General features: G+C 41.6%; 1 protein-coding gene across 1 annotated transcript in view; it reads left to right on the forward strand.

Annotated features, from left to right (window-relative positions):
• ADCY10 (adenylate cyclase 10) overlaps positions 1-25,524 on the forward strand; it is a 194,853-nt gene that overhangs the window by 117,684 nt on the left and 51,645 nt on the right. The window contains exons 18-23 of the mRNA XM_049881318.1: positions 12,861-12,989; positions 14,218-14,496; positions 14,634-14,924; positions 21,108-21,177; positions 21,428-21,659; positions 23,742-23,849. Of these exons, the coding sequence (XP_049737275.1) occupies positions 12,861-12,989; positions 14,218-14,496; positions 14,634-14,924; positions 21,108-21,177; positions 21,428-21,659; positions 23,742-23,849 (1,109 nt within the window). The remainder of the gene's footprint in view (positions 1-12,860; positions 12,990-14,217; positions 14,497-14,633; positions 14,925-21,107; positions 21,178-21,427; positions 21,660-23,741; positions 23,850-25,524) is intronic.

Raw genomic sequence — 25,524 nt, forward strand, 5'->3', positions numbered from 1 at the left:
TAGCCATTAGAGAAATGCAGATCGAAACTACAATGAGATTTCATCTCATTCCAACAAGGCTGGCATTAATCCAAAAAACACAAAATAATAAATATTGGAGAGGCTGTGGAGAGATTGGAACACTTATACACTGCTGGTGGGAATGTAAAATCGTGCAACCACTTTGAAAATCAATTTGGTGCTTCCTTGAAACGCTAGAAATAGAACTACCATATGATCCAGCAATCCCACTCCTCAAAATATATCCTAGAGAAATAAGAGCCTTTAGACAAACAGATATATGCACACTCATGTTTACTGCAGCACTGTTTACAATAGCAAAAAGATGGAAGCAACCAAGGTGCCCATCGATGGATGAATGGATTAATAAATTATGGTATAGTCACACAATGGAATACTACACATCAATAAAGAACAGTGAGGAATCTGTGAAACATTTCATAACATGGAGGAACCTAGAAGGCATTATGCTAAGTGAAATCAGTCAGTTGCAAAAGGACAAATATTGTATAAGACCGCTATTATAAGAACTTGAGAAACAGTTTAAACTGAGAGGAAAACATTCTTTTGTGGTTACGAGAGGCGGGAGGGATGAAAGGTGGGAGACAGGTATTCACTAATTAAATAGTAGATAAGAACTACTTTAGGTGAAGGGAAAGACAGCACACAATACAGGGGAGGTCAGCACAACTGGACTAAACCGAAAGCAAAGAAGTTTGCTGAATAAACTGAATGCTTCGAAGGCCAGTGTAGGTGGGGCAGGGGTTTGGGGACCATGGTTTCAGGGAACATCTAAGTCAATTGGCATAATAAAATCTGTTAAGAAAACATTCTGCATCCCACTTTGAAGAGTGATGTCTGGGGTCTTAAACACTAGCAAGGAGCCATCTAAGATGCATCAATTGTTCTCAACCCACCTGGATCAAAGGAGAATGAAGAACACCAAGGACACAAGGCAATTATGAGCCCAAGAGACAGAACGGGCTACATGAACCAGAGACTACATCCTCCTGACACCATAAGAACTAGATGGTGCCCGGCTACAACCGATGACTGCCCTGACAGGGAACACAACAGAGAACCCCTGAGGGAGCAGGAGAGCAGTGGGACGCAGACCCCAAATTCTCAAAAAAAGACCAGACATAATGGTCTGACCGAGACTAGAAGGACCCCACTGGTCATGGCCCCCAGACCCTCTGTTTGCCCAGGACAGGAACCATTCCTGAAGCCAACTCGTCAGACATGGATTGGACTGCACAATGGGTTGGAGAGGGACGCTGGTGAGGAGTGAGCTTCTTGGATCAGGTGGACACTTGAGACTATGTTGGCATCTCCTGCCTGGAGGGGAGATGAAAGGGTAGAGGGGGTTAGAAGCTGGCGAAATGGACACAGAAAGAGAGTGGAGGGAGAGAGTGGGCTGTCTCATTTGGGGGAGAGTAATTGGGAGTACGTAACAAGGTGTATCTTTGGCCCTAGTGTTTGGTGCATAACCACTAGGGCCAAAGATGAAGAAATAGAAGATTTTTATCAGCTGCAGCAGTCTGAAATTGATCGAACATGCAATCAAGATGCACTGATTATTACTGGCAATTGGAACTTGAAAGTTGGAAACAAAGAAGCAGGATCAGTCATTGGAAAATATGGCCTTGGTGATAAAAACAATGCTGGAGATCGAATGATAGAATTTTGCAAGACGAACGACTTCTTCATTGCAAATACCTTCTTTCGCCAACATAAACAGCGACTCTACCCATGGACCTCACCAGATGGAACACACAGAAATGAAATTGACTATATCTGTGGAAAGAGACGATGGGAAAGCTTGGTATCATCAGTCAGAACAAGGCCAGGGGCCGACTGTGGAACAGACCATCAATTGCTCATATGCAAGTTCAAGCTGAAACTGAAGAAAATCAGAGCAAGTCCAAGAGAGCCAAAATATGCCCTTGAGTATATCCCACCTGAATTTAGAGACCATCTGAAGAACAGATTTGACGCATTGAACACTAATGACCCAGACTAGACGAGTCGTGGAATGACATCAAGGACACCATGAAGAAAGCAAGAGGTCACTGAAAAGACAGGAAAGAAAGAAAAGACCAAGATGGATGTCAGAGGAGACTCTAAAACTTGCTCTTGAGTGTGGAGCAGCTAAAGCAAAGGGAAGAATTGATGAAGTAAAAGAACTGAACAACAGATTTCAATGGGCATCTCGAGAAGACAAAGTATTATAATGACAAGTGCCAAGAGCTGGAGATGGAAAACCAAAAGGGAAGAACATGCTCAGCGTTTCTCAAGCTGAAAGAACTGAAGAAAAAATTCAAGCCTCGAGCTGCAATAGTGAAGGATTCCATGGGGAAAATATTAAATGATGCAGGAAGCATCAAAAAAAGATGGAAGGAATACACAGAGTCATTATACCAAAAAGAATTAATCGATATTCAACCATTTCAAGAGGTGGCATATGATCAGGAACCGATGGTACTGAAGGAAGAAGTCCAAGCTGCTCTGAAGGCATTGGCAGAAAAACAAGGCTCCAGGAATTGATTGAATATCAATTGAGATGTTTCAACAAACAGATGGAGCGCTGGACGTGCTCACTCGTCTATGCCAAGAAATATGGAAGACAGCTTCCTGGCCAACTGACCAGAAGAGATCCATGTTTATGCCTATTCTCAAGAAAAGTGATCCAACGGAATGTGGAAATTAACAATATCATTAATATCACATGCAAGCAAAATTCTGCTGAAGATCATTCAAAAACGGCTACAGCAGTATATCAACAGGGAACTGCCAGAAATTCAGGCCGGTTTCAGAAGAGGACATGGAACCAGGAATATCATTGCTGATGTCAGATGGATCCTGGCTGAAAGCAGAGAATACCAGAAGGATGTTTACCTGTGTTTTATTAACTATGCAAAGGCATTCGACTATGTGGATCATAACAAACTATGGATAACACTGCAAAGAATGGGAATTCCAGAGCTCTTAATTGTGCTCATAAGGAACCTTTACATAGATCAAGAGGCAGTTGTTTGGACAGAACAAGGGGATACTGATTGGTTTAAAGTCAGGAAAGGTGTGCGTCGGGGTTGTATTCTTTTCCCATACTTATTTAATCTGTATGCTGAACAAATAATCCGAGAAGCTGGACTATATGAAGAAGGACGGGGCTTCAGGATTGGAGGAAGACTCATTAACAACCTGTGTTATGCAGATGACACAACCTTGCTTGCTGAAAGTGAAGAGGATTTGAAGCACTTACTAATGAAGATCAAAGACCACAGCCTTCAGTATGGATTACACCTCCACATAAAGAAAACAAAAATCCTCACAAATGGACCAATGAGCAACATCACGATAAACGGAGAAAAGATTGAAGTTGTCAAGGATTTCATTTTACTTGGATCCACAATCAGAAGCCATGGAAGCAGCAGTCAAGAAATCAAAAGACGCATTGCATTGGGCAAATCTGCTGCAAAGGATCTCCTCAAAGTGCTGAAGAGCAAAGATGTCACCCTGAAGACTAAGGTGCGCCTGACCTAAGCCATGGTTTTTTCAATCACATCATATGCATGTGAAAGCTGGACAATGAATAAGGAAGACTGAAGAAGAGTTGATGCCTTTGAATTGTGGTGTTGGCGAAGAATATAGAATATACCATGGACTGAGAAAAGAACGAACAAATCTGTGTTAGAAGGAGTGCGGCCAGAGTGCTCCTTAGAGGCAAGGATGGCGAGACTGCGTCTTACATACTTTGGACCTGTTGTCAGGAGGGATCAGTCCCTGGAGAAGGACATCATGCTTGGCAGAGTACAGGGTCAGCGGAAAAGAGGAAGACCCTCGACAAGGTGGATTGACACAGTGACTGCAACAATGGGCTCAAGCATAACAACAATTTTGAGGATGGCGCAGGACCAGGTGGTGTTTCCTTCTGTTGTGCACAGGGTCGCTATGAGTCGGAACTGACTCGATGGCACCTAACAACAACAACAACAGGAAGGTGTATATAAGTATCTCTGTGAGAGACTGACTTGATTTGTAAACTTTCACTTAAAGCACAATAAAAATTATAAAAATAAAAAAAAAAAGAAAGGAAAAAAAAATCAGGAAAGGCTTTTCCTGGCCGAATTAGTTTCAAGGGATGGTAAAAACCAAAACCAAACTAACTGCTATTGAGTTGATTCTAACTCATGGCCACCTCGTGTGTGTTAGAGTAGAACTGTGCTCCCTAGGGCTTTCGATGGCTATGTTCTTTCAGAAGCAGATCACCAGGACTTTCTTTCAAGGCATCTCTGGGTAGATTAAAATTGCTAAACTTTTGGTTAGTAGACAAGCACTTAACAATTTGTGCCACCCAGGGACTCCTAGAGGATGGTAATGCATCATTAAATAGACTATGACTTCTATGACCCTTATTTTTAGACTAAATAAATTCATTACGAAAATATATTAGCTGACCACAGGAACTACATCCCATCCTCTACTGGCCTGAGATCAGAAGAACTAGATGGTGCTTGGCTACTACTACCTACTGCTCTGACCAGGATCACAATAGAAGGTTTCAGATAGAGTGGGAAAAAAAATGTAGAACAAAATTCAAATTCATAAAAGAGACTAGACTTACTGGTCCAATCGATACTGGAAGAACCCCCAGGCTATGGCACTTCTAACTTGAAACTGAAGCCACTCCTGGAGACCACTTTCACCTAAATAATAGGTCTATAAATAAACAATAACACCCATGAGAAAAGTGCTCCTTAGAATAATCATCTATATGAGGCCAAAAGAAAACATTTACCCAAAGGCGAAGATGAGAAGGTAGGAAGGGGCAGGAAAACCAGATGAACAGAAACAGGGAACTTAGGGTGGAAATAGGGAGAGTGCTGGCACATTGCAGGATCTGCAACCAATGTCACAGAACAATTGTTACATGTTATTGAATGGGAAACTAATTTGCTCTGTAAACCTTCACCTAAAGCACAATAAAATGTTCAAAAGATATATACTAGCCAATGTATTAATGGAAGGAAATATGTAAATCTACGTACTGTTGAGCAATACTATTCCTGCATTCATGCATTTGCCTATGAATTCAACACACATTTATTCAATGTCTATTATGAGCTCTTTTAAAAATAATAAGGTCTCTCCCCTGTTTAAAACCTTTCGCATTGAGCTTGCAATGAAATCAAAACTCCCAATCAGGACTAGACATCTCTGTGGGACTGACTTTGGCCTCCTTCTCTGGCGTTATCAATACTCTCGGTGTTCGCCTGCCATATTGGCCTCATTTCCTGTAATACACCAAGCTTGTTCCTGCTGTGAATTGCTGCTCTCTCTCCCCAGGTACTTCACATAGCTTGCTTTTCTCTCCCTTAGCTCAGGCATCACCTCCTCAGAGAAACTTTGTCTGACCACTTTCTTTTTAAAGAAGGCCTCCCCCATCCTGCACCTGCTCATTAGTTTCTGTCACCCTATAGATTTCTTTCACACAATTTCATCACATTATGAGCTTTTTCTGATTTATTTACCTATTGTTTATTGTCTGTTTCCCATTGTTAGAATGTAGCTCACATTCTTGTACACCACTGAATTCCCAGTCCTAGAAGGGGGCCTGGTACCTAGAGGCATCCAGTTAATAATGGTTGAATACTTGAAAGAATGGTCATTAGGGTGTTAGGACCTGGAAGGTGAAATAAAGAAGCATAAATGAGCATGGATCAAGTCATATCCTTGATTCCTCACCCTCTATCCCCAACACAAACACACATGCGCACACACACACACACACACACACACACACACACACACACACACACACACCATGGACCCTTTTTTTGGTACACTAAGCCCTGGTGGCACATCCTCTTTCCCTAGCCACTCGTATCATTGTCCAGTGGGCTCATGAACAGAGTGACCATGGTGACAGGAATGGAGGTTATGCATGGGTTCAGCAATGTGGACTTCCACTCACTAAGGCCAGTTTGGCTACAGCCACTGCTGAGTGCCCAATCTACCAGTAGCAGTGACCAACACTGAGTCCTTGATATGGCACCATTCCTCAAGGTGATCAGCCAGCAATCTGGTGGCAAGTTGATTTCATTGGACCACTTCTATCATGGAAAGAGCAGCATTTTATTGTTACTGGAATGGACACTTACTCTGGATATGAATTTGCCTTCCCTGCAAGCAGTGCTTCTGCCAAAACTACCATCTGTGGACTTACAGAATGCCTTATCCACCATCATGGTATCCCACACAGCCTCACCTCAGATCAAGGGATTCACTTCACAGCAAATGAAGTGTGGCAAAGGGCCCATGCTCATGGAATTCACTGGTCTTACTATGTTCCCCATCATCCTGAAGCAGCTCGCTTGACAGAACAATGGGATGGCCTTCTAAAGACACAATTACAGAGCTAGCTAGGTGCCAGTACATTGCAGGGTTGGGGCAATGTTCTCCAGGAGGATGTATATGCTCTACACCAGCATTCAATATATGGTGCTTTTTCTCCCTTACCCAGGATTCATGAGTCCAGGAATGAAAGGGTGGAAATGGGAGTGGCACCACTCACTATTACCCCTAGTGATGCACTCACAAAAATTTTGCTTCCTGTCCACGTGACTCTATGCTCTGCAGGTCTAGAGGTCCTAGTTCCAAAGAGAAGAATGCTCCCTCCTGGAGACACATCCCTGATTCCATTGAACTGGAAGCTAAGAATGCCACATGGCCACTTTGGGCTCCTTATGCCTCTGGATCAACAGGCAAAGAAAGGCGTTACCATATTGGCTGGTGTGATTGATCCTGATTACCAAGAGGAAATCAAATTGATATTATGTAATGAAGGCAAAGAAGAGTATGCCTGGAATGCATGTGATCCCTTAGGGCATCTCTTAGTATTACCATGCCCTGTGATTAAAGTCAATGGAAAACTATAGCAACCCAATTCTGACATGAATACTAATGGCCCAGACCCACCAGGCAAAGAACCAAAACCAGCTGAAGTGCTTGCTGAGGGCAAAGGGAATACGGGATGGGTGGTAGAAGAAGGTTGTCCTAAATACCAGTTACGACCACATGACCAATTGCAGAAATGAGGACTGTAATTGTTATGAGTATTTTTATTTATTCTTTGTATGTGTGCATCAAATATTTTTGTTTTCTTCACTTATAAGATGTAAACAGGGCTAATGTGTTTTTGGTTTTACACATGTTAGTTGCATCATGTTAGGTGCAAGTATGACTTTATAAATGTCTATGTAGAGATTATGTGTAGTTTCAGGAGTTGTGTAAAGGTGCCAAGTTGACAAGGGGTGGACTGTAATCGTTAAGGTTATGTATGCACTTGGCTGGGTTATGATTCTCAGGGGGTTGGCAGTAATGATGCAGTTTGGTAGTGGGGTAATGATGTAATCATCTCCTTGATGAGAACTGATACAATGTAATCACGTCTGTGATGGGATCTGCTGTAACCAATCAGTTGAAAGGGGTTTTCCTTGGGGGTGTGGCCTGTGTTCAGTATAGGTGGACTTTCTCACAAGGCTGGTGGGCTTTTGCTCACTCTGAATCCTGCAGCTGGTTCCTGTTCGTCTGATGCCTGGTTCTGGGAACTTGAGCTAGCAGCTTACCTGCTGCCTTCCGTGCTGATTTTGGGATTCATTCATCTCTGCAGCCTGTGAGCCAGAGCCCTCCTGTCCAACCTGCTGATCTTGGGTTCACCAACCCCTGCAGCTACATAAGACAGGAGGAGCCTCCAGCTTAACCCAAGGACTTGGGACTTTCCAGCCTCTACAACCACGTGAGACATTTCCTTGATATAAATCTCACTATATATATATATATATATATTATTATTATTTTATATATATATATATATTTGGAGCTCTGGTAGTGCAGTGGCTAACCAAAAGGTTGGCAGTTTGAATCCACCAGCAGCTCTTTGGAAACCCTATGGGGCAGTTCTACTCTGCCTGATAGGGTTGCTATGAGTTGGAATTGATTCCATGGCAATTGATATTTATATGCTTTAATGATTTTGCTTCTCTAGAGAACCCAGCCTGGGACATCTACCTTCACTCCTAATTCCAGACCCTTATTTCCAATTGCCTGTTGGATTGTTCCATAAAACAAAAAAACCTAACCAGTTACCATAGAGTTGATTATGTGTCAGAGTAGAACTGTGCTCCATAGGGTTGTCAATCACTGCTTTTTCTGAAGTAGATTGCCAGGCCTTTCTTCTGAGGTGCTCTGGTTGTACTCAAACCAGCTATCTTTTGTTTAGCAGCTGAGTGTATTAACAATTTGCAACACCCAGTGTCTCAGGACTGTCCCAAAGACCCCTCAAGCTCAACATATTTGAAACTTAAAGCACTAGCCTCCCCCTCAAACCATAGTTTTTCCTGTATTTACCAGCTTGATTAATGACATCATTCTTGTCTCTCTCGTCTTCATTCTTACCTTTCCTACCCCAGCCATTTCCTCAATATCTTTAGTGTTTGCTCTCTCCTTGCAGTCTCACTTACATACTCCTATCAGTCATCATTTCTTGACATTCTATTGTTATAGCTTCTTTCACAGTCCTCTGTCTCTTATATGCTGCTTCCAGTGTTACCTTCCTAAAAATAACTGGTTGGATCTCAGTTACTACTGTCTCCTCTTCAGAAACCTGTGACAGTTCCCCGTTGCTTATGGAATAAAGAACAAAGTTCATAGTATGATATTGAATGCCCTCCATGATTTGCTGCCAGTCTATCTCCTCAAATACTTCTCACACATCAGCACTCCACAGTGTGTGCTTTAGCCACACTAGTCCAGTCACATTCCTCTAACTTGCTAAGTGCTCTCTGTGGCTTCTGTGTTTTTGTGTTGATTTCCCCTCTGCTCCATTTGGAAAATCCCTTCAACCTGAAGTTCGATTAAAATATTTCCCCTTCCATGAAGGTTTTCTGAATTCACCAAGTCTGAATTAAATGTTTTTTCCTTTTTCCTCTCTTGCCACAATACAGTCACCCTCCCTGGTATTATGATTGGTTATTCAGATATCTGTGTCCATAGATTTTTTTAAGGAGGTTGTATGTGCTTTTTTTTATTACTGTTATTGTGTTTTAGGTGAAAATTAACAGTGCAAAATAGTTTCTTATTAAAAAATTTATGCACAAATTGTTTTGTGACATTGGTTGCAATCCCTGCAACGTGTCAGCACTCTCCCCCCTTCCTTTTCCACCCCAGGTTCCCCATGCCCATTCATCTAGTTTTCCTGTCCCTTCCAGCCTTCTTGTCTTTGCTCTTGGGCAGGTGTTGCCCGTTTGGCCTCATATACTTAATTGAACTAAGAAGTATGTTCCTCATGTGTGTTATTGCTTCTTTTATAGGCCTGTCTAATCTTTGGCTAAAAGGTGGACTTGTGGAGTAGCTTCAGTTGAGTTAGCAGGATATCCAGGGCCCATAGTCTCAGGGGTTCCTCCAGACTCTGTCAGACGAATAAGTCTGGTCTTTTGTGTGTGTGAATTTGAATTTTGTTCTACATTTTTCTTCCATTCTGTCCAAGACCCTCTATTGTGATCCTTGTCAGAGCAGTCAGTGGTGGTAGCCAGGCACCATCTAGTTCTTCTGGACTCAGGCTGGTGGAGGCTGTAGTTCATGTGATCCATTAGTCCTTTGGACTAGTATTTTCCTTGTGTCTTTGGTTTTCTTTATACTCCTTTGCTCCGACCACGATGGGAGCAATAACTGTATCATAGATGGCTGCTCGCAAGCTTTTATGACCCCAAAGGCTACTCACCAAAGTAGAATGTAGAACACTTTCTTTATGAACTACATTATGCCAATTGGCCTAGATGTCCCCTGAGACCATGTTCCCCAGCACTCAGCCCCAGGAACTTGGTCCCTCACAGTATTTGGATGTGTCTGGGGAGCATCTCTGTCTTTGTCTCGTTCAAGTTGTGCTGACTTCCCCTATATTGTGTGTTGTCTTTCCCTTCACCAATGTTAAGACTTGTTTGCTCTCTAGTTAGTGATTTCCCCTCTCTACCCTTCCCTTCCCCCATTACCACCAAGATTGTTTTTTTCTGTGTGTAAAACTTTTCATGGGTTTTTATAATAGTAGTCTCATACCATATTTGTCCTTTTGTGATTGACTTATTTCACGCAGCATAATGCCCTTGAAGTTCATTCACATTGTGAGATGTTGAGCAGATTCATCGTTGTTCTTTATTGTTGTGTAATATTCCGTTGTGTGCTGTACCCTAATTTGCTTATCCATTCATCTGTTGATGGGCACTTAGGTTGTTTCCATCTTTTTGCCGCTGTGAATAATGCTGCAGTGAACATGGGTATGCATATGTCTATTAATGTGATGGCTCTTATTTCTCTAGGATATATTTCTAGGAGTGGGATTGCTGGATTGTATAGTATTTCTATTTCTAACTTTTTAAAAGGAAGCACCATATAATTTTCCATAGTGGTTGTACCATTTTACTTTTCCACCAGCAGTGTATAAGAGTTCCGATCTCCCTGCAACCTCTCCAACATTTATTATTTTCTGCTTTATGGTGTTTTTTTTTTTTTTTTATGAGTGCCAGTAATGTCAGGGAGAGATGGTGTCTTAGTCATCTAGTGCTGCTATAACAGAAATACCACAAGTGGATGACTTAACAAAGGGAAATTTATTTTCTCACAGTCTAGTAGGTTAGAAGTCCAAACTGAGGGCATCAGCTCCAGGGGAAGGCTTTTTCTCTCTGTCAGCTCTAGGGTAAGGTCTTTCATGTCAATCTTTGCCTGAACTAGGAGTTTCTCTGAACAGGAACCACGGGTCTAAAGGATGTGCTCTGCTCCCTGTGCTTCTTTCTTGGTAACATGAGGTCCCCAACTCTCTGCTTGCTTCACTTTCCTTTTTTATCTCTTGAGAGATAAAAGGTGGTACAGGCCACACCCCAGGGAAACTCCCTTTACATTGGATCAGGAATGTGACCTGGTAAGGGTGTTACAATCCCATCCTAATCCTCCTTAACATAAAATTACAATCACAAAATGGAGGACAACCATGGAATACTGGGAATCATGGCCCAGCCAAATTGATACACACATTTTTGGAGGGATATAATTCAGTCCATGACAGATGGTATCTTATTGTAGTTTCAATTTTCATTTGTCTAATGGCTAATGATCACAAACATTTCCTAGTGTGTCTGTTAGCCACCTGAATGTCTTCTTTGGTGAAGTGTCTGTTCATATCATTTGCCCATTTTTTAATTGGATTATTTGTCTTTTTGTGATCAAGGTGTTAAAGTATTCTGTAGATTTTAGAGATTAGGCCCTTGTCGGATATGTTGTGGCCAAAAATTTGTTCCCAATCCATAGGTTCTCTTTTTACTCTTCTGGTAAAGTCTTTTCGTAAGCATAAGTGTTTAATTTTTAGGAGCTCTCAGTCATCTAGTTTATCTTTTGGTGTTTGTGCATTGTTAGCTATGGCTTGTATTGTATTTATGCCATATATTAGGGCCCCTAGTGTTGTCTCTTTTCTTCCATTGATCTTTATCATTTTAGGTTTTATATTTAGGTGTTTGGTCCATTTTGAGTTTTTTGTGTATGGTATGAGGTATGGGTCCTGTTTCATTTTTTTTACAGGTGGATATCCAGCTTTGCCAGCACCATTTGTTAAAAAGACTGTCTTTTCCTATTTAGTGGACTTTGGTCCTTTTCTCCATAGAGTTTTAAGCTCCTTGAGGATTGAGAGTATGCCTAATTCATGTTTCCAGCCTTCACAGGATATGGTGCATTCAGTGTCCTTAATAAATGTGTACTGCATTGATATGACTCAACAGCAACTGATTTCTTGGTATTGATATGAATTCTCTGACACGGTTTGTGCCCACTCACGTGGTACTTGTTTACTGCCTGGCAGTCTAGCTCTTTGTGAGTATGACTTATCTGTCCAGGGACTTGGTTGTGTTCACCTTCATATTTATACTTCATCTATCACAGTGCTTTGTAGCTACCAAGGGTTACAATGGTGGTGAATGACTGAAGGGATAAATAAATATTGCATTTTGGAGCACCAGAAGACAAAATTACTAGGCAAGTTTATTATTCATATCTCACTATTTTTAATCTCTTTTTCTGATAATTGTTGTTGTTAGCTGCCATTGAGTCAGTTTTGACTCACAGTAAAGTATGTACAAGAGAACAAAATGTTGCCTGGTCTTGCACCATCTTCATGGTTTTTGGTACGCTTGAGTCCATTGTTGAGGCCACTGTGTATTTTGAGTGCTTACAACTAGGGGGCTCATCTTCTAGACTATATTGGGCAATGTTCTGTTGTGTTCCACAGAGTTTTCATTGACTAATTTTCGGACATAGCTTGCCATATCTTTCTTCTTAGTCTGTCTTAGTCTGGAAGCTCTGCTAAACTTGTCCATCATGGGTGACCCTGCTGCTATTTGAATACTGATATTATAGCTTCCAGCATCATAGCAACATGCAAGCCACCACAGTACAACAAACTGACAGATAAGAAGTGGCTCTCTGATAATAGCCATGTCCTAATTTTTTTTTTAATTAGAGTTCAAAATGTTTTTGTATCTGAATGTGGATGTGTGAACATGCAGACATGCAAATTTTACTAAAAAATACTAGCTCCTGATAATTTGACTCTGCATCAAATTTTTGTAAACTGAATGTACTGTGGAAGACTTCTAATACTTACTGCCAATCCATTTTGGGGAGGGGGGGAACCAAAACAGTTCCTGAGCAAGTGTAGATTTTCGTATGTGACATCCATCTTGAAGTTTACTGGAAAATCAGATGTTATAAGATAGGATAATGGCTCTCAACTTTTCCTCATTTTTATATCCTTGTAGAGAATTTCACTAAGCCAACAGAAGAATTAAATATGCTTGTTCCCAGTAGTGAGGAGGGAAATGAAGAAGTTTGTAACATCGCTGGTGGTGTTAGATTGAAAAACTTGTCACCCCCAGCATCATTAAAAGGTAAAGAAAATTGGACCTGGTATTTATTCTCTAGTACCTAGACTCCCTTTTTACTTCCTCTAGGATGATTATCTAAAAAGAAAGAAGAATAGTAAAAAACTCGCACTGGGGGTTTTGCTCTTGTTGCTGTTGTTTTTTTATTGTCCCAAGCGGTAAAAGGGCTCAGAGTGGGCTTGCCTTTTCTAACTTCTAATCAGGAGCCACCTTCCCTGAGCACATTCTGGGGCCTAATTTAAACAAAGGTTTATTCAGCTGCAGGAAATAATTAGGTGCAGTAAAATTTCAATTAAACAAAAATCGAATAACGGTGAAGAAAATCTAATACTGAAACTTATTCTGCCATCGTCTTTTATGAGAAAGAAATGATAGACAAGGGAGTTTGTATCAGGGATGTATTATTATTCTTTTAAAGAAAAATGACTTGCAAGCAGTGTCCTAGTATGCATTTAGATTCAATCTGCTGTGCCTTATATAAATAACATAATGCTTAGAAGGATGACCCAGAGACAACTCAAGATTCTCGGTCTTCAAAAGAGTGTCATTTATGTTTTATTCATTGTGTCTACTAAAGCAGAAAAGTAGCCTAGCCTAGCTTCTACAGTGTTCTGTGGGTAAGTTCAAATTTTGTACGTGATGTGTGAGGTAATGGAAGGACATGCTGGTCAAAATGTCCAGGAAGCCACGTGAGCTATGTTACTCGGGCTTAGATGGAGATATGAACTCTCTGACAACTGGTCATGACCATATTGTATGACATGTATGACATCAGAATGAACAAACCTTTGGGGACAAGAAGATAGGAGCCTAACTGCTAAGAGGTCCCAGGAGACAGAGTGGCCAAAGAAGGGAACAGAGAAGGACCAGATGGAAATTTCTCATAGAACAAGATGGCAGGCTCTGCCTCCCCTCACTACTTTGGCCCACAACAATCTCTTCTCTTCTCAGACACCCTTGGCACACTTTAACACTGAATCGGAACACCTTGACATTGATCTAATTTCTGTCTGGTCATTGTAGCACACATATTTTTGGACCATAGCATCTGCATCGTCTGTACTCCCAGCACAAATGTCATCAGAGAAGTAGATACTAAACAAATGTTTTTTAAAACTTAGCTTGACTGGGTTTCTATGAACAAGAACTGTACAGTATGATGGTTGTCTGTCTCTAGAAAGTGTTTGATAAAGATAGATGACTAGTTCCCTCTTGCATGGTTTTCTACCTGCAGAAATCTCTTTGGTCCAGCTGGACAGCATGAGCCTTTCCCACCAAATGTTGGTGAGATGTGCGGCTATTATTGGCCAGACCTTCACCACAGAGTTGTTGTTTGAGATCCTCCCTTGTTGGAACATGAAGATGATGATCAAGGCCCTGGCAACCCTAGTGGAATCCAACATCTTTGATTGTTTCCGGAATGGCAAGGAGCTCCGGATGGCTTTGAAACAGCACGCAGCCTCATTTGAGGTGCATTTTCGCTCCCTGTCTCTGAAGCCCAGTGAAGGAATGGGTGAGTAGAGTCTGGAAGTGACTCATATTTCCCCTTAGTTAAAAGCACACCTAGACCAAAGAATGGATCTGTGTTAAGTAGCAGGAACTTATTTATTACCCACTGTCTGGCTGAAAACCCCTTTCTGTTCTCTTTAGCTCTTGGTGAAGAGGAAGAACTTCGAGAACTAGAAAGCGAGGTGATTGAGTGCCACATCATTCGATTCTGCAAGCCTATGATGCAGAAAACAGCCTATGAGCTATGGCTGAAGGACCAGAAGAAAGCCATGCACTTGAAATGTGCCCGTTTTCTAGAAGAAAATGCTCACAAATGTGACCACTGCAGAAGTGGGGACTTCATTCCTTACCACCACTTCACAGTGGACATTCGACTCAACACTTTGGACGTGGATACCATTAAGAAGATGGCTAAGGCCCATGGAATTAAAAGTAAACCCACTTATTTTGTAACTAATTCTCCCTTGAAATCTGAAGAGTAGGTCTAGAAGGAGTGGGTGTAGATCACGAAGGTTTCAAGTTCCTTGGGGGGTTGGACGCAAAGAATGATGAAACTTGGGCAGCGTAAGCCCGTGAGTCAGGGAATGCATGTGTACTTCAGTCTGGCAGAACCAACCTCACTGTCAGACTGTCAGGGAAGGTGTGGGGATAAGAGGCTTTGGCAAAATGGGGTGCAACTATATCTCCAATTAAAGTGCCCCAAATGATAAAACAGACCCCAACTTAATTCAAATCAGGGAGTGGGATACAGGGGGTTGGAGTGGGAGCAAGAGCAAGATCCTCCAGGGAGTGGTGTTTCTTGGCAGATAAGAATGTTGTTTTGTTGGTCTGGTTTGAAACAAGTTTCCAGCAGAAAAAGGATATGAGTGGGAGGGAATTAGCCAGGATAAGCAGGTCAGGGGCCCTAGAAAAGAGGGCTTGTGTTCAGGGCAGGGATTTAAGGCCTCTTGAAAAGCAAAAATAAAAAATTGTAAACCTGTAACACAAACCATCCATGTGACCTGGGAAAACATAGCAGAGGATTCAGATGGTGTAAGGATCCAAGGACACAGTCACTGCATGCGTGGCGGATGTCCGACTTGCAGCAGCATCACTGATCCCAGCCTCGTTCATGAGTGGCTAGGGAGCACCTCCCCTAGTCAGAGAGCCTTGGTGATTCTGGCTAAGCCTGGTTGGGAAAACAGGCTGCAAATAGGGGACTTCTATGTTACAATATGTTGTTGTTGTTAGCTGCCGTCAAGTCGGCCCCCGACTCATAGCAGCCCCATGTATTACAAGTAGAACTGCTCCATAGGGTTTTCTTGGTTGTAATCTTCACAGAAGCAGTTTGTAAAAATCAGGAAGAAATACATGTAAAGTACCTAGCACATAGTAGATACAAAAATAAATAGTCTCACCTTTTCCCTATTTCTCATGCATTCTCATTTGATCCTCATATCTACCTTCCAAGGTGAAGGATTATTTCCATTTTATAGATGAGATAACTGAGGTTCTAGAAGATTAAGTAATTTGCCCAAAGTCATGGAACTAGCGACAGACTTTTTTCAATCACAGGTCAGTCTAATTCCAGAGCTCCTGCTCTGCCATGATCTCCGAGCTTCCCCCTGTGCAGGGCTGGGCTTTCAGGGGGTACTGGCCAAGGGGACTGGGAGAGGCTCATAGACACAGATTAGGCATGAGTGAGAATGAGGAAGTTAATCCCCTTTCCAGTTCTCTCTGAATCCTCATGTCCCTCTTAAAAACTCTTGTTCTCCGAGTCTTGATCCATTCCAGGGATCTACAGGGACCATGGGCTCCCTCCTTCAGCTTCCTCCACCTACTTTATCAGCTGCCACTCCTCTCACTCCTTTGTTTTCCAGAAATGTGTTAAAATCTCATCCAGTGTATCAGTTAGTTACTCATTCAACAAATATTTATTGAGTTCCTACTGCGTGCCAGGCCCTGATCTAGGCACTTGAGATACATCGGTGAACAAAACAGCATTCTATTAGGGAAAAACAGACAAGGAAGAAAAAACATAATAAAAAATAAATTATGTAACATGTTTCAAGTGATAAATCCCATGGAGAAAAACACATGTTGGGTAGGGCAAGGGAGATCAAGAGTGCAGAGTCAATAAGGTAGCCCTCACTGAGGGGAGAGATTTGTATAAAGATAAAGGAAGTGAGGGATTTTGTCATGTGGATGGCTGAGGAGCAGCGTTCCAGCGCAGCCAGTGCAATGGCCCTAAGACAGGAATGTGACCCTCCTGTTCTGTACAGCCTAGGATTATGCTTCCAATTTTTTTTTTCCTTTTTTTTAGTGTACTTTAGGTGAAAGTTTACAAAGCAAATTAGTTTCTCATTAGACAATTGATACATATATTGTTTCGTGACATTGGTTACCAACCCCATGACGCGTCAACTTTCTCCCCTTCTCCACACTGGGTTCCCCATTACCAGCTTTTCTGTCCCCTCCTGCCTTCTCGTCCTTGCTCCTGAGCTGGTGTGCACACTTAGTCTCGTTTCCAAAAAAGTATTTTACTCTCATTTTAATGAGGTAAAATGTCCTGGACCTGCAGGGACAGTAGAAAACACAAGAGGTGAGTTTGTCACCCTGAACCTGAAGTCTTATTCTAGATCTTTGAAATAACAGGGTGAAAAAGTGGTGTCTTTGCATGCCTCCATTCTTCTGAAAACCTACAAGCACTTTGTATCTTTTTTTTTCTTTTGATTTTTACAGACCCTCTTTGAAGTAGGGAATCTTGATGTAATTTTTCCCTTGTTAAATGAAGAAAATTGAGAACTGAAAATATGACTCAGCCAATGGCAAATGATATCATGACAAAAAGCAGGAATAGTATTTTATTTTTAATTCATTGATTTTTTTCAACAAACAAGCATTTATTCAGCAAATATTTATTGAGCATCTGCTTATCGAGCTAGGCAGCCACCCTGGCACTGGGGCTATAGTGGCGAAAGGATAGACATGTGTCTGTTCTCATAAATTTTTAATTTTGATGGAGACTGGCGGACAATAAGCAGGTTAATAAGCCAGTAAGGGGCCTTGTAGGCTTTGATAGTTTGAATTTTATTCTGTGGATTCGGACACATTGGAGAGGTATTGATTAGAATTATCATTGGCTGCATATAACAAAGACCCATCTGTTGTTGTTGTTAGCTGTCATTGAGTTGGCCCCTAACTCATGGCAACCCCATGTGTTACAGAGTAGAACTGCTCCATAGGATTTTCTTGGCTGTAATCTTTACAGAAGCAGTTTGCCAGGCCTTTCTTCTGCAGAGCTGCTGTGTGGGTATGAATCACCAACCTTTGAGTTAGCAGGCAATTGCAAACTGCTTGTACCACCCAGCTAAAACCAAAAAAAAAAAAAAACTGTTGCCATCAAGTTGATCCCTACTCATAGCAACCCCATTGGACAGAGTAGAACTGCTCCATAGGGTTACCAAGGAGTTGCAGGTGGATTTGAACAGCCAAACTTTTGTTTAGCAGTCTAGCTCTTTAACCACTGAGCCCTTGGTGTAACTTTGTTATTAAATTTATCTCTTTCATGTAAATCATTTCCTCACCGTTGGGACCAGTATGTAGGCTTTGATCATCTGGGATCCTTAGTCCAAATCAACTGTTGGATTTAGCGTATTTCATGCCAGAATAAAGAGAAGAAAAGCCAAAAAATAAAAGGAGTGCCCCCTCCCTCTTAAGGAACTTTCTAGAAGTCCTACCCAACGCCTCATTTTTTATCACATTGACCAGAACTTAGACTTAGTCACATGGACATATGCAGTTTCAGGAGAGGCTGGAAAATGTAGTCTTTTAACTGGATGTGTGGCTGTCTTGAGTAAAACTGAGCTGTTACTAAGGAGAAAAAGGACAATAGAAGTTGCTGGGAGAGCATGGCAGCTCCTGCCACAGAGATCTGAATCATGTTTTTAAAACATCGTGTTTACTCTGTCTTCTTTGTAGAGAACAGGTTGAAGGAAATAGAGTAGAAGGGATATTAGTTTATTACAGTTGTCCAGATAAAATTTGGGTGTTGGGCTAGGATAGCACTATAGTGAAGATGGACAGAAGTAGATGGATTCAGATATGTTTTTGGGGTAGAGTCAGTGGGACCTTCTGATGGGTTGATAGGGTTAAGGGAAAGGAAATAATCAAGGATATTGCCAAGGTTTTTGCCTTGAGAAAATGGATGTATGGTGGTGATGCTTACTGAGATAAGGATGACGTAGGTGGGGTATAGGTTGATGGAGGTAGAAAAATTCAAGTTCTGTTTAGATCATGTTAATTTTGAGATGTCTACTAGGTTTCTAAGAATCCCTGGTGGCACAGTGGCTAAGCATTTAGCTGCTAACCCAAAAGGTCAGCAGTTTGAACCCACTAGCCGCTCCATGGGAGAAAGATGTGGCAGTCAGCTTCCATAAAGATTTACAGCCTTGGAAACTCTATGGGGCAGCTCTACCCTGTCCTATAGGGTAGCTGTGAGTTGGAATTGACTTGATGTGGGTTTGGCTCATTAGGTATTTGGAGTCCCTGGGTAGTAAAAACCGTTAATGTGCTTGGACACTAACTGAAAGGTTGGGGATTCCAGTCTACCCAGTGGCACCTTGGAAAAAAGCCCTGGCAGTCTACTTCCAAAATATCAGCCACTGAAAACACTATGGAGCACAGTTCTATTCTGACACACAATGGGTCACTGTGAGTCAGAATCGACTCAACAGCAACTGTTTGTTTTTTAACTAGGCATCTAAATAGCAGTTGCCAGAGCACGTGGATATATGAGTCTGTAATTAAGGGTAGGTGTCAGAGCTTAGAGATATAAAACTGAAAGTCACTAGCATATAGATGGGATTTGAAGTCATGGGCAGATGAAATTACCTAGGAGAAGGGAGCCCAGAGCCAACATGGAGAATACTGGTAGAGGAATGAAAGCCGGCAAAGTGGGCAGTCAGTGAGGGAGGAGACCAAGGAAATGGGTGAAGCCAGTGGAAAGAGAGAATGCTCAATTGTATTACATGCTGCTGAAAGATGTAATAAGATAAGGACAAAGATGTAGCCTTTTGATTTGGTAACAAGATTTCCACTCGTAACCTTGACAAGAGCAGTTTTATAGGAGCAGAAGCACAAATGGATATATTCAGCTTCTAGTCACTAGGTATATACCAGATGGCAATCTAGAAGGACAGGTGGACAATACACAGTGTGATAAGATCCATGACAGAAGTCTGCACAGGGGTTGATGGAGCACTAATTCTACGGGAACAAGGGCACAGAGACTTCCGAAAGAAGGTGATAACTACAGGACCACAATAGATGGATCCTGATAGAATGGGAGAAAAATATATAAGAGAACCTCAAGTTCTTAATAAATACAGACTTACTGGACCAGTTGAGACTGGAGGACTCCACAATACTATTATCCTGACATAGTCTTTAAACCTTGAACCAGAACAAGCCCCTGAGCTCGCCTTTTAGCTAAATAACAGATTGGCTCACGAAATAAAGAATATCATCTGTACTCACTGTGTTTCTTTAAAAAATCATCTATATGAGACCAAATGGTCAACAATTACTGTAAATCGAAGATGAGAAGGTAAGGGGGGGGCAGGGAAGCTAGATTACTGGAGATGGAACAACCAGAATTTAAATAATGAGAATGTTTCCACATTGTGAAGAATATAACCGATGTCATTTGTGTAGAAATTGTTGAATGGGAATCTAAGCTGCTGTGTAAACCTTCATCAAAAACACAATAAAATATCATTAAACAAAAAAAAAGAGAAGATGATAACAAGGTGTTCAAATTACATCTTTATAAAAGATCCGTGAAGTGATGCATTAGCCCTGGAGCCAGGAGACCTGGGTGCTAGTCCTACCTCGTCATTAGCAGATATATGATCTAAGACAAGCCCTTCCCCTTTTTAGGATTCTTCTCCTTGAGTAAAGAGGTGGCCAGATTAGACAATCCTCATTTGTTTTCTGTTCTAATATCATTATGGAATTTCTTAACCTATTGAAGCCTGTTTAGATTATACAAACTTCTGAAGGTTTTAAATTCTGTATTCTCTGCCCTTTAGTTGTCTTTTAGGGATATCTTATTTAAATATCTATATTTTCCCACTAGAAACTTATGTCACTTTCTTCATAGTTTTAGTTGTAGGGTAAATTGGTTAGGATAATGTTATCAGCTATAACATAGCCCAACATTTCAGTGACTTAACACAATAGAATGGTAGTTTTTTCCTGCTCATGTAATAATCCAAGGAGGATTTTGACAAATGACCTTGTACACAGTAAGTCAGGAACCCAGGCTCCGTCCATCTTGTGGCTTTGCTTTCCTCTAGGGCCTCAGAGTCCTTTGCTTTCCTGTGGAAGGAGAGGGTGGAGAAGACACCCAACAGTCTCAGTCCGGAGGTAGCATACATCACTTATCTATGCCATTGCGAGAACTAATCATGTAGTTTCACCTGGGGTGCAATGGGGACTGGTAAATGTAGATCCCGGCTGGGCAGCAACAACTCTATACTGTGAAAGGGGAGAGAGCTTCTTTGGTGGACACCAGACATGTCCACCACATGTAGCATTTCAATGACCCACATAACTCCTTTGTTTATTTTCTAGCTGAAGAAGAGATCACCTTTTCCAAATCAGAGATTCCTAAGAAATCTAACATATTCCCTGATGATCTCAGGTACAGGAATATATAATTGTTTAGGAGGTAGAGCTGAAACAATTATCATTAAATTCAGAATACTGTTAGAATTATTTGGCTGGTCAGTACTTTTGGCCTCAGTGCAGGGGGGAAATGTGGTAGGGTTTGTGTGGTGAGTTGGACAGTAGCATCTACATTTTATTATCCTGCTATTTATTAGTTTTTCAAGATATTTTCATATCAAAAGCTATACTAAGAAGCTATTATTCCTATTTCTACATTTGGGCAGTTCTGAAGAAATAAGAGAAAAGATCTTGGGTTTCTTTGACATCATTATAACAAAAATGAAGACAACTGAGGAAGACATCATCCCCCTGGAATCCTGCCAGTGTGAGGAGATCTTGGAGATTGTCATCTTGCCTCTGGCCTACCACTTTCTGGCTCTGGGGGAAAATAACAAAGCCTTATATTACTTCCTAGAAATTGCGTCTGCTTATCTCATCTTGAATGATAACTATATGGTAAGCTGTCCCTACCCAAATCTCCTCTACCCTAGAGACAATTTACAGACCATAGAGCAAGAAGGGACTTGAAGAAAGATGTAGTGTGCTTTTTTATTACTTCGTATTCTTGATTCCTGCCAGTACCCCTTGCCTTTGAAAATCAAATTACCCAGAGAAATGATCTAGATTGAGAAAATAGAGCAAATTGCATCTAGCATTATGCATAATTTAAAATACTGCCACCTTTAGAAACTTGCCATGACTTATCTACCTATCTGGGGGATGGGAGTCAGATCTCTTCTCCAAAATGACCCAAAGAGGTATTGTTTCAGTTTCGGGATAGAGTCTTCCTCAGTAATGTCCCAGTGGCCTTTTCCTTTTGTCTTCACAAAGCATGTGTGAGCACAAAATGTCCGTAGGTCTTTAAAAAAAAAAAAGTGAGTACAAATCTTGTTTTAATCTTATGATCTGCAAAGAGGCTTTCACCTGCTCTGGTCTGCATACAGTTTGTGCCAGATAATGACATCTACCCCTTTAGAACACTTTAGAATAATAATTTGTAAATATGGTTCCAGGGCGATATGCCCCAGGTGTCCATGGAACACTAGAATTGTGGGGATTTAATACATATAGTAAAATAAAAAGGATTCATTTTTAAATAAGTTGAGAAACACTGGGCTGAATAAAGCAAAACTGTAAATATTCCAGGGCCTTCAATATGCTAACATACATATAAATCTCCCAGAGGGTGGAGAAGGGCGGAGGTCAGGCCAGGGCTAGAACAACTTCTAGTATGGCATATTGTGTTTCTCAAACTTATTTGACTTTAGATCACTTTTCATAAAACAGCTGGCTGGACTAGCCTTTCATGAACTCCCTTGAGGGAATGCTTTTCTGGGCCTTGCATCATCTGACACCAGCCAGCTTCAGGTAAATTTGTGCACATCTGAATAGTCATACTGCAGACCTTCTTGTCCACAGTGGTGGTCTGTTCTACGTTTTACACTTGCTGCTGGTCTGAGCAGCGTACTCAACTCTTACACCAAAAAAAAAAAAAAAAAAACTTAGGTTCATATAAATATTTAAAATTTAAACTATTAAAAATGCCAGTAAGCCATGTTCTTTAGAATATTCATGTTAAGAAAGATGAAAGGCCCCTACGTATATGCACATATTTTTAGTGCGTGTGCACATGTGTGTGCATGCATGTGTACGTGTGTGTGTGTATAGACAATAGCCTTTTTTTGTGGGAGAGGGTAGCCAGTGAGTCCCAAGAAGAGGAGGCCAGCTTACTAAAACTTGTGCTGATGCCCGTTTAACTCAGCACAGAGTGTGGTGAAAAGTCATGAAGACAATGATTGGAAGCAGAACCCCAGAGCAAGGTCCCAGAATGTGCTATTTGCACCTGTTCCCCTATCAAAGAAAATCTGGTGGGAGTGGGACAAGCAGCCAACTCCTCACGTTCCTTCTTATTCCCACGTACTTCTTAGGCTGTGTAAAATTGGGGGTGTATCACCTCACCTTATTTGACTCTTCTATTCTGACTTTGCCTGGGTATTCACATGTACCAAGACTCACTTGTCTAATGATGTCATAGGAGGTTGATGGTGAGGTGAGGAGATTTGCTCAGGGCCTTACCTTCCTCCCCTTCTCAAAGATGGCCCTGTCAAGAGAAATGGGAGTGGTCCATAACTCATTCCAAAAGTAGGCTGACTTCTTGCAGGTGTGGGATGCTGCCACAGCAATGGATATGTTGTCAGAGATAGGGAGGTTGGGAATGGAATTACTCAAAAGAAGAAATTACACTGGGGAACCGGGTAAGGCAGCTTATATGACAACATGAGGAAAGGTGGAGATTTCTGCATCCTCCAAAATAAGTGATCCAGTAGACAAAAGTGGACATGAAGGTGGCCTGGCGAGTATCTTCAGATGGAGCTTTACCCACCCAGCTCCTATCTAGAGTTTGGAGGCTCATTCTAATCAGTGGAGCTAGGGCTAATGGTGGTGTCTGGAGCCTCCTTCAGTAGAGGCTAGGGCAAAGCCCCTTGTGGTTTGAATTGCTGCTGTCTCAATGGTTTCTCCTCATTGTGCTGGTTACAGGCATACATGTATTTGAATGAGGGAGAGAGGATGCTGAAAACTCTCAGGAAGCAAAAATCTTGGAGTCAAACTTTTGAGTCTGCCACCTTTTTTAGCCTTAAAGGTCAGGTAAGAAACCATTAAAGACACAAATTAATCTATTATTTGCTATTAGGGGCTTCACATAGAAGTAAAATCATTCCTATACTTTTGACATCCTCCTCCCATCCCCTGTCACAGATTTCTTTTCAAGACCCCAGAAACTCAAGCACTGGGACTCAAATCTCCTTTCTTCCAATAGAAGATCTTCCCCTTCCTCCTAGTTGACATTTTTCTAACAACTTTTAAGATGGGCATGAATACATAAACATTTTCTCAGTGGTAGATGATATGTAACTAAGACTTATCATCAACCATTTTTCCATGCATACATTCACTCTCCATAGAGACTTCCAAGCTCCCTGAGGGACTGAATTACTGGGTTGAGGGCTGTGGGGACCACGGTCTTGGGAAACTTTTAGCCCAATTGGCATAACATAGTTCATAAAGAAAATGTTCTACATTCTACTTTGGTGAGTAATGTCTGAGGTCTTAAAAGTTTGTGAGTGGCCATCTAAGATAATCTTCTGGCTCTACCCCACCTGGAGCAAGGGAGAATGAAGAAAACCAAAGACTCAAGGGAAAGATTAGTCCAAAGGACTCATGGGCTACAACTACTACAGCTTCCTCCACACTGAGTCCGGCACAACTGGATGGTTCCCGGCTACCATCACCAATCGTTGTGACAGGGATCACACTACAGGGTCCCGGGCAGAATTGGAGAAAAATGTAGAACAAAATTCTAACTCACAAAAAAAGACCAGACTTCCTAGTCTGACAGAGACTAGTGAAATCCCAAGAGTATGTCCCCTGGACACTCTTTTAGCTGGGTAATGAAGTCACTCCTGAGGTTCACCCTTCAGCCATGACTAGACAGGTCCATTAAAGAAAACAAGACTAAAGGGGCATGCCAGCCCAGGGACAAGGACGAGCAAGCAGGAGGGGACAGGAAAGCTGGTAATACAAGAACCCAAGTTCAAGGAAGGGAGAGTGTTGATATGTCTTGGGGTTGGCATGTCACAAAACAATATGTGTACTAATTGTTTAATGAGAAGCTAGTTTGTTCTGTAAACTTTCATCTAAAGTACAATTTAAAAAAATATCTAATGAATGTCTTCTCTGTACAAAAAAGGAAACCCTCATGGCTAGTGGTTAAGATCTATGGCTGCTAACCAAAATGTGGGCAGTTTGAATCCACCAGGCCTCATTGGAAACTCTATGGGGCAGTTCTACTCTCTTCTATAGGGTTGCTATATATTGGAATCTACTTGAAAGCAATGGGTTTTTTGGTTTATGTAGAAAAAAGTAAACATTTACTATTGTGCCAGGCATATCCCCATTGCTGTTGAGTCGATTCCGACTCATAGCGATCTTATAGGATAGGGTAGAACTGCCCCATAGGATTTCCAAGGCTGTAATCTTCACGAGAGTGGTCAGTGAAAAAGAGGAAGTCCCTCAGCGTGATGGACTGACACCGTGGCTGCAAAATGGGCTCAAATATAGCAATGATTGTGAGGATGGCACAGTTCTGGGCAGCGTTTCGTTCTGTTGTACATAGGGTCGCTATGAGTCAGAACCAACTCTACATCACCTAACAACAACATGACAATCTTTATGAAGCAGACTGTCATATATTTTGCCTGTGAAGCAGCTGGTGGGTTTGAACTGCTGACCTTTCTGTTAGCAGCAGAGCTCTTAACCACTG

The sequence above is a fragment of the Elephas maximus genome, chromosome 3, assembly GCF_024166365.1.
Source record: "Elephas maximus indicus isolate mEleMax1 chromosome 3, mEleMax1 primary haplotype, whole genome shotgun sequence".
Classification (NCBI taxonomy): Eukaryota; Metazoa; Chordata; class Mammalia; order Proboscidea; family Elephantidae; genus Elephas; species Elephas maximus.